The sequence below is a fragment of the Mchenga conophoros genome, linkage group LG4 (genome assembly GCF_057382185.1).
Source record: "Mchenga conophoros isolate Kocher_MC1m ecotype Shallow Benthic linkage group LG4, M_conophoros_male_GT1.1, whole genome shotgun sequence".
Taxonomy (NCBI): domain Eukaryota; kingdom Metazoa; phylum Chordata; class Actinopteri; order Cichliformes; family Cichlidae; genus Mchenga; species Mchenga conophoros.
The window spans coordinates 9,518,383-9,536,090 of record NC_140529.1 but is presented as its reverse complement, the minus strand read 5'-3'; the positions used below and the strand labels follow the sequence as shown (position 1 = coordinate 9,536,090).

At 40.8% G+C, this 17,708-nt stretch overlaps 2 protein-coding genes across 2 annotated transcripts; both read left to right on the top strand.

Annotated features, from left to right (window-relative positions):
* The first annotated feature begins 797 nt into the window (after positions 1–797).
* hoxb8a (homeobox B8a) lies at positions 798–6,483 on the top strand. Its single transcript, XM_085270268.1, has 2 exons — positions 798–1,700; positions 6,074–6,483. The coding sequence occupies exons 1-2, from the start codon at positions 1,268–1,270 to the stop codon at positions 6,481–6,483; spliced, it is 843 nt and encodes a 280-aa protein (XP_085126394.1). The 5' UTR covers positions 798–1,267.
* A 3,330-nt stretch (positions 6,484–9,813) lies between these two features.
* On the top strand, positions 9,814–15,789 carry LOC146575534 (homeobox protein Hox-B7a-like). The gene is made up of 2 exons (XM_085270270.1): positions 9,814–10,359; positions 14,795–15,789. Exons 1-2 carry the CDS (start codon positions 9,852–9,854, stop codon positions 15,052–15,054), a joined length of 768 nt encoding a protein of 255 aa, XP_085126396.1. The 5' UTR covers positions 9,814–9,851; the 3' UTR covers positions 15,055–15,789.
* Positions 15,790–17,708: the final 1,919 nt, after the last annotated feature.

Sequence of the window (17,708 nt, the reverse complement as noted above, 5' to 3'; positions counted from 1 at the left end):
ATAATGCTAAAACCTCAGTTAAATTTATAGGGAAACTCTGGTCTACTCACCCCCCATCTACCCTCCCCATCTCTCGTTTCATTGTGAGTTAAACACTCTCTGTCGGGTTCCCTGATATTTTCACGCCTTCGCTTCCACTGCAACTCCACTTGAAGGAATCAGGGTGAGAAATAAGAACGATTCATTAATGACACACATAAACATAGCAGCACCGGTGCAGCCAACACTAACCTGTGCAAAACTTAAGGCATCGCTTTTTATTTTGGTTGGATAGAGGAGCGGTGTGTGCGCGCGCCCGTGTGTGTGTGTCCTCTTTTCTTGCTTTATATTCTTCACCTTCTTCATCCTGTTCTTCTCCTTCCCCCGTTTCTTCTCCCATCTTTTTTCCTTCTCTCATTACATTTTTATAATCACAGGCGCACAGAGGCTCCGTCAGACGGAAACTATCATCTATCAGTTTATAAGCGCGTGCGTGCGCAAAAAGAACGGGGGAAATTGAAAAAAAAAAGACTCCGCATGTGTTTGTGTGTGGTTTGCGCGCGGGCTGGTGCACACTTGTCGGTATGCCTCGAAACCCAATGGGATGAAGAGCTGATAACAGATGCAAATTATCCTTGAAACACACACACATACACACACCCTGGCCCAGGAGGCGAGAGAAAGAGAGGGCGCGTGAGACACAGCCGGAGAGAGAGAGAGAGAGAGGGGGGGGGGGGGGGTGTGAGCGAGAGAGAGCGAGCAAGGGAGAGAGAGAGAGGGAGAAGGAGAAAAATATGAAACAACTCATTTGCAGGGGAGTAAATCACGGAAAAGCCGTTTGAGAGCGCGACAGGGCTTACAGCGCAAACACCGGAATTGTGATGCGCACGAGCCCTTCCTTATCCTCTTCTTCTCCTTCCTCTTATTTTTCTTCCTCTGGGCTGGAAATTCTATGGAGTCACTGTGATTATTGTTATATTATTGTTGTTGTGGTGCTGGTTGTGGTTCTCACATTTCCGGCTGCCGTCACCGTTACTCACACCGCAACCGACTCGTCTGTTGCCGCCGTGAGGTGGAAAATACTACAACAACGGTCACTTACACCGGCGGCGGACTTGCCTCACTCTCCCTGCTCACTATCTGTGTGTGTGTGTGTGTCTGCCTCAAACCGTACCACAGAAGCAGCAGGAAAAAAAAGAAAACAGTTGAAAGCCACTGGTCTCTTCCTTCACCCTCACTCTGACTCTGCCGAGCCGAACACAAATTAAAACAGAAAACAACACAAAAGATGAGTTCATATTTCGTCAACTCGCTCTTCTCCAAATATAAAAGCGGGGACTCGTTACGTCCGAACTACTACGAGTGCGGGTTCGCGCAGGACCTGGCTGGCAGCCGGCCCACCGTGGTGTACGGCCCGAGCTCCGGCGCCACCTTCCAGCACGCTCCGCAAATCCAGGACTTCTACCACCACAGCGCCTCGACGCTGCCCAGCAACCCATACCAGCAGAGCCCGTGCGCGGTCACATGCCACGGTGAACCAGGGAACTTCTACGGATACGACGCCTTGCAGCGGCAGACACTTTTCGGCACCCAGGACGCGGATCTGGTTCAGTACAGCGACTGTAAGCTGGGAGGCGCGCCCGGACTCGGGAGCGAGGACGCGGAGGGCACCGAGCAGAGTCCCTCGCCGACGCAACTCTTCCCTTGGATGAGGCCGCAAGGTGAGGAAATGGCGAGTCTAGTAAATTTTTTCTCTTCTTTTTTCCCTCCAAACCATAGAACTTCACTCCTACAAAGCAGTCTGCAGTAAGAGCAAAGCTGCTTGTCCTCCAGGAACCGAAGGCAGAAAATATAATCATACAGGGAGCAGGAAATAGTGGGAGAAAGTTGGAGAAGTTGTTTTGAAAGCAGCAATTTAGGGAGAACAATTAGAGGTTCCTGCGTTCAAAGTGGGGAAACAATAGCACGTTTATGGTTTTATTGGTAGCAGCAAAACATGTGTGAATGACTTTAGGGTTTAATTGCACCGTCCCAAACAGAGAGAGGAAAAGCCCCGGGATAAGAAGGGGGGGTGATGGAAAATAGACAAGAAACGGGGAGAAATGGTGGTTGACGAGGGGGAACTGAACCTCAGTGCCTCCAGTTAGAACTAAACGCAGAAAATCTTAGTTTCAACAGACAGGAAGAAGATACCGAGATGTTGAAGGTAGTTGTTTCCAGCCTCACCGACACATTTTGGACATGCAGCTCTGACCCCGGTTAAACTTTTACTGGGCTTTGTTTTTTTCGGTTTACGACTTGCCTGTGGTGGGATTATTTGGCTACACGGTGGTCAGTTGTCTACAGAGCTCAGAGAATGCATGTGAGAACAGAGAGAGCATTTTTTTGCCATTGCACAGCGTCTGTGGTTTCTAAATTCACAGACCTCGCGTAACAAAATTATCCCCCAGCAGAAGTCCCTCGGATTCATATTTAATTCGCTTTTGTGTTTTGTGGTGCAAAAAGCCATTGATATATAGATGAGGCCGGATCGGTTCAACTCCTTCACATTATAAATCACGTAAGATGCATAAATGTGACTTTCTTTGAAAGAACTGTTTTAAAGCAGAGCCGGGTTCTAATTTATAACGTAAAGCAGCACCACAGTCATACCTAAAGACTTGTGCAAGTTGGCATTTTTGTTTTTTGTGCTTTGAAGGGAGAGAGTGAATGGACTGGCATGTATAGTAGCCTGTTTTGTCTGAGTCCATATCTCTCTCTCCTGCTCTGTGTGTGAGTATGTGTGTGTGCGCGCGCGCTTATTTTATGGCTTATGTTCTCGGCTGTATTTTCAAAGTAGGGCTGCAGACGCTGTTATGACCTGTGCTGAACTTTTGTGACTTCAAGCTAATGATCATAAAATTAAAAATAAATAAATAAAACAACAACTCAGATGTGTATTAATCTGAAGCTACCTTCTCTCCATCCTTACAGGATGCAGCTTTTTACCCAGCTGCTAAAGAACCTAGCAATAATAATAGCGGGCAATTCACATTTACGCACGATTTAGCAAAGCGTTTCCTACAACATTTCCGCCTCAGCGTTAGTGTAAATTCTGGTATTTTACATCTTAAAACGATGTACTTGCTCGACTCCCTGCTTATCATAACTGTGTGTGTAAAGTCTCTTTACAAAAACAGAAACAAAATAAAATAATGATAAAATGGAGACGCACCAGAGACCGAGCGGACTAAGGTTTTAGTCTTTTTACTCTTCTTCCCCTTCCATTTCATTTTATATATATATTACACCCCTCCTTTGGAATATATATATATATATATATATATATATATATATATATATATATATATATATATATATATATATATATATATATATATATATATATATATATATATATATATATATATATATATATATATATATATTCCAAAGGTGGGGTGTAATATCAGAGTTTGACTGTAAACTTGCGAACATGAGCCAGTTTTACGACTTCACCCCTGTGGTTGGAAGTCTTGATAAATGATTTCTCTGTACGACCTTAAACATGACACAAAGAGAACAGAAATGTGATTAGGCCAGCTAATAAATGTCTATGTGTAATGGTATTAGCTCCCGTTGGCCCAGCTTTCACTGGCATCTGCTGTCTCCTTCCTCAAATGTCATCTCCCGTACATTTATTTAGTATTTGTTCCAGTGGCTTTGTAAAGGAAAACAACTAAATTTGTTTCATTACTGTAAGCTTATAACAACATTTTCAACAATACAGCATACCACAAAGGTAGCATATATTCTTAATGGAAAAAACACAAGCTAACATTTATATGAGAAAGATAAGTAGAACTATTATTCTACTTATCTTTCTCATATAGACACATATATTCTTCGAACACAGGCTGTACGTAAACGGCGAGGATTGAAGGTTCAGTTCCTCGTGGTGTTGCGTCATAAGAAACTGTATAGCACGGCTACTGTCACACTCCTCTGACAACACACACAGAGGACCTCTACACCGCTTACAACTTTTTGCATTTCCATGTCTAATCTTTTCCCGCGGCTTGTTCCCATATTGTGGACATGTAAACTTTGTGCTCTTTTTAAAAATTAGACCGCAACCTGTACAACTGTTTCGGTAAGATGTGTTCTTGATACAGTGTAGTGCAGGAAATTTCAACATTTACCTAGTCACCCCTAGTGTCACCCCTAGTGTCACCCTATATCAGAGTGGTCGACTATATGAGACTATGCCCTCAAACTTTACTTAAACCCTTACATTTTAGCGTTGCGGAGAGATAGTTGTCTGCATGTGAAATGGGGGCTGTAGACCCAGAGTCCACTAGAAGTCCATTAGAGGCTTGACGACCCCCCGTCCCCAAAAAACAAAAACATCAAATATGAATTTTCTCATAAAACATTCTTATTAGTCCAATACGGTTCAACGTGTTCCCAGATCGATGGTCTTCGAGCACGATTAGCGACAATCAATACAAAACTTGTAAAAGCTGAGTTTCCCTTCAGAGCAATACTTTGGACGCAGCCTTTTTTACTTCAAAGCTTTTATGGCCACTGGCATATTTTGTCCATGGCACGGCGCTCCCTTTTTATGACATAATAATAAAGGCGAAAGACAAACATGTTTATGGAAATATAATCACTTACACAAATGTCCTCTTTGTATAAACCGTGGAGATACTGCTGCCAGGCTGTCATGGTTAAATGTGTCGTTTTAATCGTCCACTTTACGCTGAAACAACTTGGAGTTTATTAACAGCCCCAAGATGTCATGTTGGATGCATTTTAGCTTAACCTTTAGACATTATTTCAATTTAAAACATCGCCCAGTTTGTTGAAAAATGTACCTTCCAAGGGTTTATATAAAATGATACGAATGCCAGAAAACAACCAAACCATATCAATAGACTACAGCACAATGCGGACCTGCATTTAGCAAATGTTTTGAGAAATAGTTCCTTCTTATTCCAAAATTTCATTGTGGGCATCTTTTAAAGTCCTTAGAAAAGACCTTTAGGCTCCTCTCAAATACGCTGAGTATTTTTCACGTTTGAAAAGCATTTACGATGCATTTATAGTACTAAATATTTATATGCACAAGGGGAAGTCTTCAGTTGATTTGTCTACATAAGAGACGTCTTAATTACTGCAGTAAAACCGGCTGAGCGGTATAGAGTTTCAGTTTTTAGACTCGTGTTCAAAGAGCGCGTGCGTCCATTTTTACTGTGCTCTTGTAACTTCACGTACGGCTGTCACATAATTTCACAGCGCCTGCATTAAACTGTTTTTTTTTTTCCTTTGGCACATGCGTATTTGATCCAGACTGCAAATTGTATAACACTGGACGATGTCTCGCTTTGTGAGTCGTGTTCATTTCTGTCTGTAAACGAGCCTACTGTAATTGGCACGAAAGCTAATTCCCCATCATTAGCAGAACAAAGAACTTGTTGGAGGAAAAGCGATGACCTGGGAGTGTACATGCCAGTAGACGCCTCCAACAAGGTGAGGTTTAGACGTACAAGGTGGCAATTTGTGTATAGTGTTGAAATTGTTATAAGAGCAATATGAAATATAGACATGTAAACATTATAAGTTAAAGGTCAACACAAAAGGAGCCATAGCAAGTAGACAAAAAGCACTGATTTAGATGGGAGAATTTAGCAACACTTTGGAAACTTATTTTCAGGCAAAGTCATCAAACGTTTTTTGTTTGCTTAAGTTAAATTTCATCCACATCCACCACTCTTTTGTGTATTAAAATCAGAGGGGTTTCAAAATGACCGAGGAGACTTTGCTAACACCACGGTGCACTCACTACAATATTCGCAGTCAGTTGATATTGGTAAAGGTACAGTAATACGTCAGAAATAATGAGAGCATTACCAAATCCATAAGAAAAAGAAACACTCAAAATATCACGAAGGCGAAGGTAAATTTTCACGAAAACCTGAAAGTGCTGAAGGTTTCCCACGCAAGTGCATTTGAGTGCGTGTGTGCGTGGTGTCAAGTTGATTATTAGACATGGAAGAATGAAGTTTTGTGTCTAACAATTTTCTCTCTTCACTCTCCCACCTTCCCCCAGTAGCTGCTGGCAGGAGGCGGGGCCGCCAAACCTACAGTCGCTACCAGACCCTGGAGCTGGAGAAGGAGTTCCTGTTCAACCCCTACCTGACCCGGAAACGCCGTATCGAGGTGTCGCACGCGCTGGCGCTGACGGAGAGGCAGGTGAAGATCTGGTTCCAGAATCGGAGGATGAAGTGGAAGAAGGAGAACAACAAGGACAAGTTCCCCAGTAGCAAGAGCGAACAGGAGGCAGTGGAGAGGGAGAGGAGGGAGAAGGAGCTGCGGGATGGCGTCAGCGGCGGAGGTGGCGGTGGTGCAGGAGGAGGAAGTGGAGAAGGAGGTGGTGGAGGAGGCTCGGTGGCAGGCACAGCGGGGTCACAGGCTTCTGTGAACGACGATTGCTGCGAGAAAAGCCACAAGCAAATGTAGGGGAGAAAGAAAATGGGGTAGATGGGGACAGGGTGGGTGTAAATGTTAGGCAGGATGGGGTGAGGGGTGGGCTGTTTTTTCTTAACTGAGGCCACTGGACTCCCCTGCTGTCTCCACGATTCAATCGTTGGAAGGGAACGTGAGTTTCTAAAAATGGTGACTGGCTAACTAGATGGACTTGAGAGGAAAAAAACGTGACAATGAAGCAAGAAAACATAGTCTACACTAGTGTTTAAAATAAACTTAAAAAGAAGAAAAAAAAGATAGCTTTCTTTCTTTGTGGAACAATTATCGTGGAAACATTTCTATATTGTTAGAAGTTAATCATTAACAATTTTATCTTTGGCAGCTGTATAGTTTTTAAGTTAAAATGATGATGATGATGATGATGATGATGATGATGATGACGACGATGATAATGGTGCACTTTTTACTGTACTTTTCACTTCTATGTTGTTGTTATGGCAATGATTGATGATGATGGTGATGACGTAGCAATTAATGAAATTTCCAACAACATGAAACTGCCTATTTATGCCGTTTTAGTAGGTCGGGTCTCTTTTTTACACCCTCTAACTGTCGTTTTTTCCCTTTGTTTATTTGTTTGTTTTCTTGTTTTATTTTGTTTTTTGATTGGTGGTGTTTGTCTTATGTTGTTTTCTCTTTGGGGAGGGGGGTTAAACGCATGCGCGCAGTGCAGATTCAAAAGCAAGAACATTTATAAGAATAAAAATGGGAAAATGTGATAAAAAGTCGAAGCTGAGGGTTCCTTTTATGTCTTCGTATAATCGTATAATCCCCGCCTTTCATCTTTTGTGTGGCACTCTCCATCCTTTCCCGCATCCTTCCATCCTTTTCCTTTTTATCCCTCTTCACTCTATCACCACGCAGACTTGCCAGACCGCTCAGTTCACGAGGCCAAACATTTAGCCTTGACTCGGAAATCTCTTCTTAAAACAACAGACATCCACCCTCTTATACCCTCACGGTGACACACTCGCGCACAATCCTCATCCTTCCAAACATTACTTTATTTATGGCGTGCCACTCCACCTGCATTTACATTATTAGAGACCTCTAAAGTTATCATTACACCGTCTTCCATCATCATCACGGTGATACTTCAGATCCGATTGTTTCCATATGGGAAGCTCAAATTCAGGGAGCATGCGCTTGTCCGCATTCACCTAAACTGTAGCGTATCCGTGAAGTCTGGGTTTGAATGCTATCAAATCACTGAATATTTGGCTGGTCGGGTTTTCAGGCGTTGGCTGGAAGACAGATTCAGAGTAAAGCTTTAATAGGACGACAAATAGGCTTCGAATAATTGCACAAATCTAACAGGCTTTGACATATTGAGGCAAAGTGGACCACATGTGCAGTTTCCACAATAAAAGCACATGCACTAATGTATACCTAAATGTTCGAAATATTTCATTCTGTTTGTCATTTTTAGTTTTAAAGTAATGAACCACAGTTAAGAAGCCTGTACTTGAAAATATAATTTCAGAGTACATATTTACAGACTGCACTTGTTTATTTCACTAGCTGGGCTTATGTCCTCAGTTTAGGTTTGACAGCGTTTAAGTAGATAAAGGCGAATGGCTCAAACATGAATTAAGCTGCGGTTTGGAGAAGGCCTTGGAGGGGACCCGTGGCGGCTCCCGGGCCTGGCAGATACTCATACTAATGAGAAGTGAAGACGTGAAAGAATTGAAAAAAAAAAAAGGGGGGGGGGGGGAGAGTGGGGCACCAAAACGAGAACGAACGGCTTGTAGAACTGGGATAATGATGTGGTCCCGCTTCTGAAATTCAGATATTTTATGTCCAATAATATTTTACCAGCAGGAGATAGAGACACACTGTAAATGAGGGATATGGCAGTTGTAGTTGTCAAAATATAAATGTTTTGGGGCACACTGGACAACATTTCCAAGGAGTTTTTTTTTATCATATCTGATTGGTGAGCTAAGTAATCATGACTGATATATTTCTGATTTAATAAGCACTTTAAGTATGATCAAAGCATACTATTAAAATATCTAATCTCGGCGGGGGGTTCCTGATGTTAAACAACTGCATGCAAACGTCATAGCCATGCTTTGCGATCTTGTCCTGCTACATGAACAGTTAAAACCGAGACAGATGCCACCTTTTTTCAGAGGTTGAAGCGTACTACATCCGATTATGTCTGACTAGTCACCAAAAACAAATCTTTTTTTCTCAATCCTCAAACTCTCCCTCGTTCTTCCAGTTCATAACTCTTATTTAGACTCAACGCGCAGATTTAATCCTGATTGAATTGAATGCTGCGTGGAAATTGAACATCTAAGGACGTAGCAGAGCACCTGCACGCTAGGTGAGTTTCTCTGAATCTACGAGGGCGCAGGATTCATTAAAGCTGAATTCAAGAGTAAAGGTGATTTATGAAACGGCATAGAGAGGTGCGCTTTGTGTTCTTCGGTGAATTTGATCAAGACTCGGTATGCTTGTTCTTGAAACCATATCCATTACTCGTTAACTTTTGTTTGCCTGCTTTATAGTTGGAGCGTGATATGGTATGAGCAATATTAAAACGTATTTTTTTTTTTTATATTAGTGGAGAGATTTCATCTTTCACCGTTGGCTCACAGAATTATTTTCAAAGTGACACCTTTGGACTGCTTCCATTAAACGTTATCTGTTGTTTGCATTACATCCTCGTCTATCACTCTGCCTGTACTGACCAGACAGCAGCGGCCCACTGCAGGCACACAACAGCTCGTCTGTTCTGCTCTCTGCATGTGTGGTCCCCTCAAACCATGAGCCGGGACAAGACACTGAGAACAAGAGAATTCCGTTTTCTGTTGAAGTCTGCTCGGCTGCTTCGCATACGTTCCAATTGTTCTTCTTCTAATAGTGTCCTCTGCTGTTTGTTTGAAGCCCATTTCAAGTATGGCAGTTAATGATTTAACTTTGAGTTGAATATTTGTCAGATTTCAGTCTTCTTGGTTTCTAGGTGATTGGCGAAGATTCTGAGTTGCCCCGACTTTTTTGTATAATGTTCTACATGTTGTAGGAGTCACTCCCTGTGATCCCTTTATGATTTTGCATCCGGAGGGAAACCCCGTCCGCCATTGGACATCTTGACATCACATGGACGCTCCGTCACGTGTTCTTGGAGGCAATGGGAGGTGGGGGATGAGAAATACAGGGTGGGGTGTGTGTGTGTGTGTGTGTGTGTGTGTGTGTGTGTGTGTGTGTGTGTGTGTGTGTGTGTGTGTGTGTGTGTAAAACTATAGACAGTAATACCCCACCAATAATTCACTGTCGCTCCTAAAAAGATCGACATTCAACCACCCAGGCCCACAAATCACCGGAGCCAAATTATGAGTTCGTTGGACTACGCCAACGCGCTGTTTACCAAATACCAACAATCCACAATGAGCTGTGGACTGCTTTCAGCGGACACTTCAACTTCTCACTGTCCGTCTTCTTCTCCTTTTCCCGCCGTGTCTTCTTCGTGCGCCTTCGTGTCCAGAGGATATCGCCACCATTATGCATCCAGTGAGAGAGGCAGCAGCAGAGTCCAGTTTCCTCCCTCTTCTTCTTCTCCTCCCTCTTCCTCTTCTCCTTTATCATTTGGGTCTTCTCTTTCGGGACTAAACGGGGGCATTAGGGGTGTTGAGGCTACAGAAATATGCTCAGCAGGAGGTTATAACTCACTGGGAGTTCGGCCGTTGAGATGCCCCGCAGAGCTGTTCCCACTCAATCGGACTCAGTTATGCTCGCTGGCTCCGAAGCTTCCTGAGCCGACCTCCAGGAGGCAGAGCAGCCCCGATCAAAGAAGGCTAAACCACGAGAGACTGCGTATTTACCCCTGGATGAAAAGCTCAGGTGAGGAGAGATGGGGATAGAAAGTTATGAGAGGTGATGAGGCGCCCTCCCCTCTTGTCAGCTGGGAACACAGGGAGGTGAACTAAGAAAGAGAACTGAGTGTGTGTGTGTGTCCTTGTTCGTTAAACGGTCTTTAAACTGTTGGCCCGGTTGCGCAGCGGCCACTGTGGGTTGATGAACTATGCCTGTCAGGGTCTTTTTGCAACTATTTTACAGCACCCCTACCCACTCTGCAGTTCTTTTATGGCTCTGCCATAATGCCATAAAACCAGAATTTAAGACTTTATGAATATTCATGAGGTGATATTGTGTTTAAAAGGGGGGCAGGGTGGAGCTTTATTCTGACTGTTTGAAAATGAAGAAAAATAGTTTTCACCTGGCCGTCAGGAGTGGAATCATCACAGTCAGTGTTTGGCTCAGCTCACCTCATCCTTATGTTTCACTGTCTGCACAAACCAGTCCGCTGAAAGCCCATTGTGCTATTGTACTGTCACACAATAAGCTAACCACTATAAACACTATAAACTAGCAGATTTTTGAAGGCTTGCTCTTTCCCACGAACTGATCTGGCATGCCGACATCGAGCTGTATGCAAAATGGATACTGAGTCTCGAACTACAACAAAGATACCATGTTTTGTTTTTATAACTGGTAAAATTGAACATGTGATACAATATGGGATGTAGGTTAGGAATACTGTTGCGTAAAACCTCCGTAAAAGCGCTGAAGATATCTTTGCCCCACACAGTAAACAGTCACGTGGAATCATATAGGAGAGAAGTGAAAAATGTTAAAGCTTGCCTTGCCTCGCAGGTGAGAACCTGAAGGTTCTTCCTGCGCTTTTAAGTGGCACTATTATAAAGATGTATGGTCAAAGCTGTCATAAAAGGAAATCTTATAACCAAGTATTTGTTAAATAATTAATGTACACTTACTCTGTGCTTTACTTTATGTTTTTACGATAAGAAAAAAGCAAAGACAAGTTTCGTGTGTAGGGGACCCAGGTTTCACTATTATTTATTGTCACCATACAGTCCTCCTGTCCCACAGCCCCCGTGTGGGTGCTTATCTCACTGACAGCATAACAAAAAATTTGAAGTGTCTTTTATTTCAAGAGCTCCATAATGTATAAACATTAAACTGTAAAGAATGAAGAAATTATTTTGGAGTTTCACGTTTTCAGGCAGAAAAGTGAAAACAACGTGTGTCATATAGAATTATAAAAACTTAGTAATGGACAAATAAAATACTAGCCCACATATTGTGGCCTACAAATATAATTAGAATATTTTACCAAGACTAATTAAAAATCTTTTAAAAAAAGAAATGGTGGGAAATCACAGGCAGGCACTGCAGAGGCACTGCAAAATCTGTATTGTTGTTATTCCTAGTCTTCTCTATTTTTATTCAATGTGTATTGAGAGACCGAGTGTTCTGAGGTCGAATCAGCCAATCAATTTATAGATGTTGATTTAGATCCAGGCATCCGAAGATGACTGGACAGAGAAGACCCGGATGTTCCCGTTGATAGTGTTGATTAAGGAGACTGCTGGCCTCTCTCTTCGAATGTGTATGTGCGCACAAGCACACCAACAGACTTCTTTTCAATTACTTCGTTTTGGTTTCCCGTGTGTGTGTTTGCACCAGAGAGAGAGTAAGCAACAGCAAATCCCCTTGTTGTCACTGACTGCCAGAGAATTCCAAATCTGGCTCAAGAAAATCACTGCTGAGCAGAAAATATTACCAGCGAAAATGAATTTCACTCTCACTCTCTCACACACACACACACACACACACACACACACACACACACACACACACACACACACACACACACACACACACACACACACACACACACAAACTAGCAAAACATGTCTAGGTGCTGACAGTTACACATACTGATCTGTGGCACAAACCCAGAGGAGACTGCACACACTGAGATACTCGACAATATTCTTGGTGAGCCTTTAAGTGCAGGTTATCGACTTTCTCTTTAAGGACAATGAGAGCAATGTGTATGTAGGCATATATGTAAACAAATATGAGTTTATGTTTGTAATTAATCTCCTTCAATCATTATTAATTATTGTTATGGACTGTGAGTTAAGGGGAAAAAATACCATATAACGTGTATACGTGAAACAGGAGAAAACAGTGAGATATCCACTGACATGAATAAGAATAAACAGATAAACGCATGAACCAGCCAGTTATTACAATGTCCTCAAACACAAATAGCAGCTGCAAGGATGGAAGTAACTGGAAGTATTTTTTTAATTAAATGTATTGATTACATTCATAAATACATTCCCTGAAATGTGTATTTAATAATTACATCTAAAAAGGTGGAAAAACAAATAACCGTGGACAGGAAATAAACATCAGAACATCATATTCTCTTTTAGCATTTGAATGTGACAAGGTTGGTGTCTGTGTGTGTGAGAGAGAGAGAAGAGAAAGAAAGAAAGAACAACAAACCAAAAAAAAAGAAAGAAAAGAAATTGAGGGCTTTTGGCTGAGTGAGTTGACATTCACAGTGGTGCAGTGTTGTCTCACAACAAGATGTCCCTGCGCTTGAATCTCCTCTAGGGACATTCGCCGTGATGCGTGCTCTCTGTGTCTTTCTCTTCAGATACTCTGTCATACTAAAACAGTGCATGGCATTATGCCATTTTAAATCGACCACAGGTGTGTGTGATCATGAATTGTTATATGTTATTTGTCTGTGTTACCTTGTCACAGATTAGCAGTATTTCCAAGCTATATCTGTCTTCTTGCCCTGTGAGACCTGGAAATCGAATAAGCGGAAGGAAATGGATGGAGTCAAGATTCTTTTACAAGCTCATAGACTGATTTTTACCCAAAAGATTTTATTTCCTAATTATATATAATTAGGAAATGAAATCACACACACACACACACACACACACACACACACACACACACACACACACACACACACACACACACACACACACACACACACCTACCTTTCGTAAGTATGTATTTAATTTTTGCTTTTTGGTGAAATTTATACACACAGAAAGGAATGATGGCAAATCACAGACAGGCACTGCAAATCCTTTATTGTAATTTCTTAAATTTTGGTTTTGATATAGATTTTATGATTGCACATCTGTGATATATGATTCTTGTATAGTGACAAGTACAACAGACAAAGATTCATGAGCTGTGCTTCCATGTCATACAGTCAATGTCATTTAGGCAGAATAAGAACACATTCATCAGAAGACCAGACATTCTGATTAAAAAAAAACTAACCTTTAATAGATTTTATCTATATATATTCACTAAAAGTATTTCATTGTCTTGAATGGTATTCAAGCTACAGCTGCAACTTTATTGGGTTCACCTACAATTCACATAGTAGAAGAAAACGTTTAGTCAATACAACTTTTATTTATTTTTTGTATGATCATTTTGGAAGAGATAGTTTTACTGTCAATATAAAGCGCCTTGAGGCGACTGTTGTGATTTGGCGCTATATAAATAAAATTGAATTGAATTGAATAGTTTGTTTTGAAGCTGTACAGAACACATTACAATAAGGGGACTAGATTTGTCTAAAGGTTTTTCACAAAAATTATATTTTCAGTACATAAAAATACTCAGTCATCATTCCTAATGATAAATATATATTTGCCCCATTAATGATGTCTTTATAGACAATGATGTTGATACAGATTGTGATCCGTCCATCATGTGTAAATATTTTACAGGAACCATGTAAAATACCTTCTCGGTTGCTATACCTAGATTTTCACTGGGTTACACCTAAAAATGTCGTGCACTGTGATCCCAATTGAAAATCGTCCAGTACACAATAGATTTCCACTGATCTCTAAATGTCATGGGTGCAGTACAAGAAGCTTTCTTTTACTGCGATGTGCAGAGGAAATGCGCTTGGACGTTTTTGTGGCCGGCAAATGACCTTTGAGATTTAAAAATGTGACCTATTTTTTTTTAACCTTCAGGCGATGTGTGACCTCATAAACACAGGAGGTCAATGCAGTTTCACGGATTCATGCATTTTTCACAAGAAGAGGCTTTTTTCTTTAGTTTTAAATCGAATTAACAGTTCTCTACCAACATTGCCATGTGCACGTGTCCGTTTACACTGACTGTATTAATTAGTTAAAAATTACACATCAGTAATCACAGTCAGACTGATTATGCCCGTTTCTCTAAATTCTTTCATTATTTTTGTAGGTGAAAAGGATAGAAGTATATCTCAGACAGGCAGAAGCTGAAACTACGCGTTTCCCCATCATTTAAAAGTTTTTCGGGTTTGCCAGAAAGTGGAGTCGAAAACTAACCGACGAGTCAACAAGCGTTTTTTAACCTACATCATATTTCCTAATCTTTCGAGGAAGATTTTGTTTTGAAAGAGAATGTGTTTTCTTCTGTCCAGTCTCTGACAGACGAAGAGGCCAACAGACGTACACGCGGCATCAAACCCTCGAGCTGGAGAAGGAGTTCCACTTCAACCGGTACCTAACGCGTAAACGGCGGATAGAGGTCGCGCACGCTCTCGGCCTCACAGAGAGACAGATCAAGATCTGGTTCCAAAATCGGAGGATGAAGTGGAAAAAGGAGAACATTGTGACGAAGAGCGGCGCCCCCACAGCAGTGAGTCGAGAAGAAGAGGAGGCGGTCGATGAGGAGGACTGATGTGTGACCATAGATTTTAAGAGATAAGAAAAATGTATCAGAATTTACAGGATAGGACCATTTTCAACAAAGAACTCTTCTGTTACAATTCAAGAATCCTAGACTCCTTCGTGTTATTACCTCAAGTGATTTGCGGCAGAAAGGCACGAGATGGTTGTTGATGCAATGAACAGCAGCACTTGTGACTTCTGTGGATTCGTGTTATATCTATTCCATGTGCAGTTATGTATGTATATATTTTTATGTTTGAAAAAGTCTGAGCCCATAAATCACAATCCAAGAGCTATACTAGCTTTTTGTTTCTGTTATTATTGTTCTTATTATCACTTCAGAGCGAAAGTAGGCAATCCTCTCCGCAATATTTTGATTTGTCCCCTCAATATTTAGCGGAAGAGGTTAATTTATATCCCCCCCCTCCCCCCATATTTTAATGCTACTAATAGATTAAAACAGTAAGATTTATTTTTTTAATGACTCAGCAGGTATTCTGCTTAATGGGAAAACTGTAGGAAGAATTGTCCGCGAGCAGTACTGCATTATACTCCTGTTTGTTTTTGTGTTATTTAGTGTCTGAAAGTTCTGTTTTACCTTATAAGACGTTGTTACCATAAATGTATAAAGATAGACCGAGACATTTCATATGAAACATTCATGTGGTAAGGTGCTCCAACAAATTTCGTTGCAGCAGAAGGCTGATTTTTATTTTAAATGATCGCGCTTTTAAAATCAAATTAAAATTAATCGACTGTTTGCACCAGTGCTTCCTTACTTAGTTGCTGTTAGTGCATATATATATATATATATATATATATATATATATATATATATATATATATATATATATATATATATACTGAGTAATTTTATATACTGAAAACATAATTCTAGTGACAAATATTTAGACAAATGAAGACTGAATATAATATTTTCCCCTAAACTTAATTTTTAACAGTCGCTTATTTTGAAAGATGTGCTTAGATATAATTGATGCTAGCACAGTATTCTTCGAGCCCTGTAAAACTAAAGGATGGAATTATAATGTAATAAAATACAAGATTTGGTATCTAGTGGGATCAAATATTTGTACAAAACGCAGTTGTTTTGTTTGTTTGCTTGATTTTAAAACAAACAACCAAACATTATTGACTATACATCGATCTATAACATTAATAAAGGCTAACGCTTTTTATTCATCACCATTTCAATATTTAAAAATCTTTTTTATGTTACTAAAGAAAAGGGTGTTATTTACAAAAACGTGCTTCAATAATCCAAGTCCTTTAGCATCAGCAGAAAATCTTTGTTACTTAAGATAAGAAAAAAATGGACTTTCTTGTGTTGTTGTTGTTCTTCGGCCAAAAATATCAAGTTTGCGCCTTTAGTATCATCAGACATTTCAAGGAGTGTTTGCCTTAAAAAGCCACCCAGTATCATAACATGAGTGTGTGTGTGTGTGTGTGTGTGGGGGGGGTTGCATCCATGAAGAGGCCAAAAACTCCAATAAAGGCATCAGACGAATAAAGCAGATGGGAGGATGGACTAGTTCTTCGTCCTGCTCTATCTGCTCTATGCAGTTGTTTTGTTTTCAGTTAAAATTTAACTCGAGCTATTCAGATAGAGGAAGCATCGGATCCCCTTCTCCTGCTAACCAGACAGTGTGCTGGTTTGGAAAGGTCACACATGGGTCAGTGAGGGTTTAAAAGAAAATCTGAAATCTGCCAAACGTCGAGCCTGTAAATAGGACGCATCATACAGAGGATGACAGAGATAAATGCAGACCAACTTGACTAACAACACAGAAAATACTAATTCTGCTAATATTGGCGCTTTTGATCATATGGGATGTGGTTCCAGTCTGCTGTCAAAGCAAATTCGCTTATAAACTGGGTTTTAATATCAACGAAACCTAATTTAAACGTTTGAAAGGTCTTATATTCTTTGAAGAGATCTTCTTGTAGTAGATGCGGGGAATGGTTCGTCATACTGCAGCAATTTAGACTGCAACCTCTTTAAGATTCAGGAAGCGTTGGATTTGGACTTCTTTGTGGGAGAACAAGACCTGCATTACCAAATAAAATGATGCGTTCAAAGACTTTACGTCAGGTGTACTCCAGACACTCGTCGTTGAAATGAAGCTCTGATGTGCTTGAACATTTCCGATTTCTAACTGTATATCTGTAAAAACATTAATATACTTTCTCTGCAGTTTCTGGCTATCCTCGGCTTCGGGCCTGCAGGTTTTAAATGGTGACGCCTTGCCGCATTGCGAAACCACTTTTACTCACAACATTTCAAGCCGGGACAGGTACTACACTCCACTGCTGTTTTTTGTTGTTGTTGTTGTTGTTGTTTGTCTAGGGATCTCTCATTTAACTCATTTTCACTTATACATTTCCACAGTAGGCTACGATACACTGCGTTCAATCCCTTGTGTCATAACACTTTAAACGCAAAGAATGACGTTTAAACTAATTCATTAATAATTAAAAAATGTCGCATAGGCGGCTTCAAAAGATGAGAGATTTCTGTTGATTCAGCTGATTCATATTTCAGCACCAGGGACGCAGACTTTACGTTCGTGCCACTTTCACAAAAGAAAACTTGTCTGTGTTTTGACACCAGGTCTTCTTACAACAGCAGAACACGGAATATTG

Coding starts and splice junctions, on each gene's coding strand:
- hoxb8a (XM_085270268.1), top strand. CDS start 1,268: ATGAGTTCATATTTCGTCAACTCGCTCTTCTCCAAATATAAAAGCGGG. Junction 1,701..6,073: donor CCCTTGGATGAGGCCGCAAG/GTGAGGAAATGG, acceptor ACCTTCCCCCAG/TAGCTGCTGGCAGGAGGCGG.
- LOC146575534 (XM_085270270.1), top strand. CDS start 9,852: ATGAGTTCGTTGGACTACGCCAACGCGCTGTTTACCAAATACCAACAA. Junction 10,360..14,794: donor CCCCTGGATGAAAAGCTCAG/GTGAGGAGAGAT, acceptor TCTTCTGTCCAG/TCTCTGACAGACGAAGAGGC.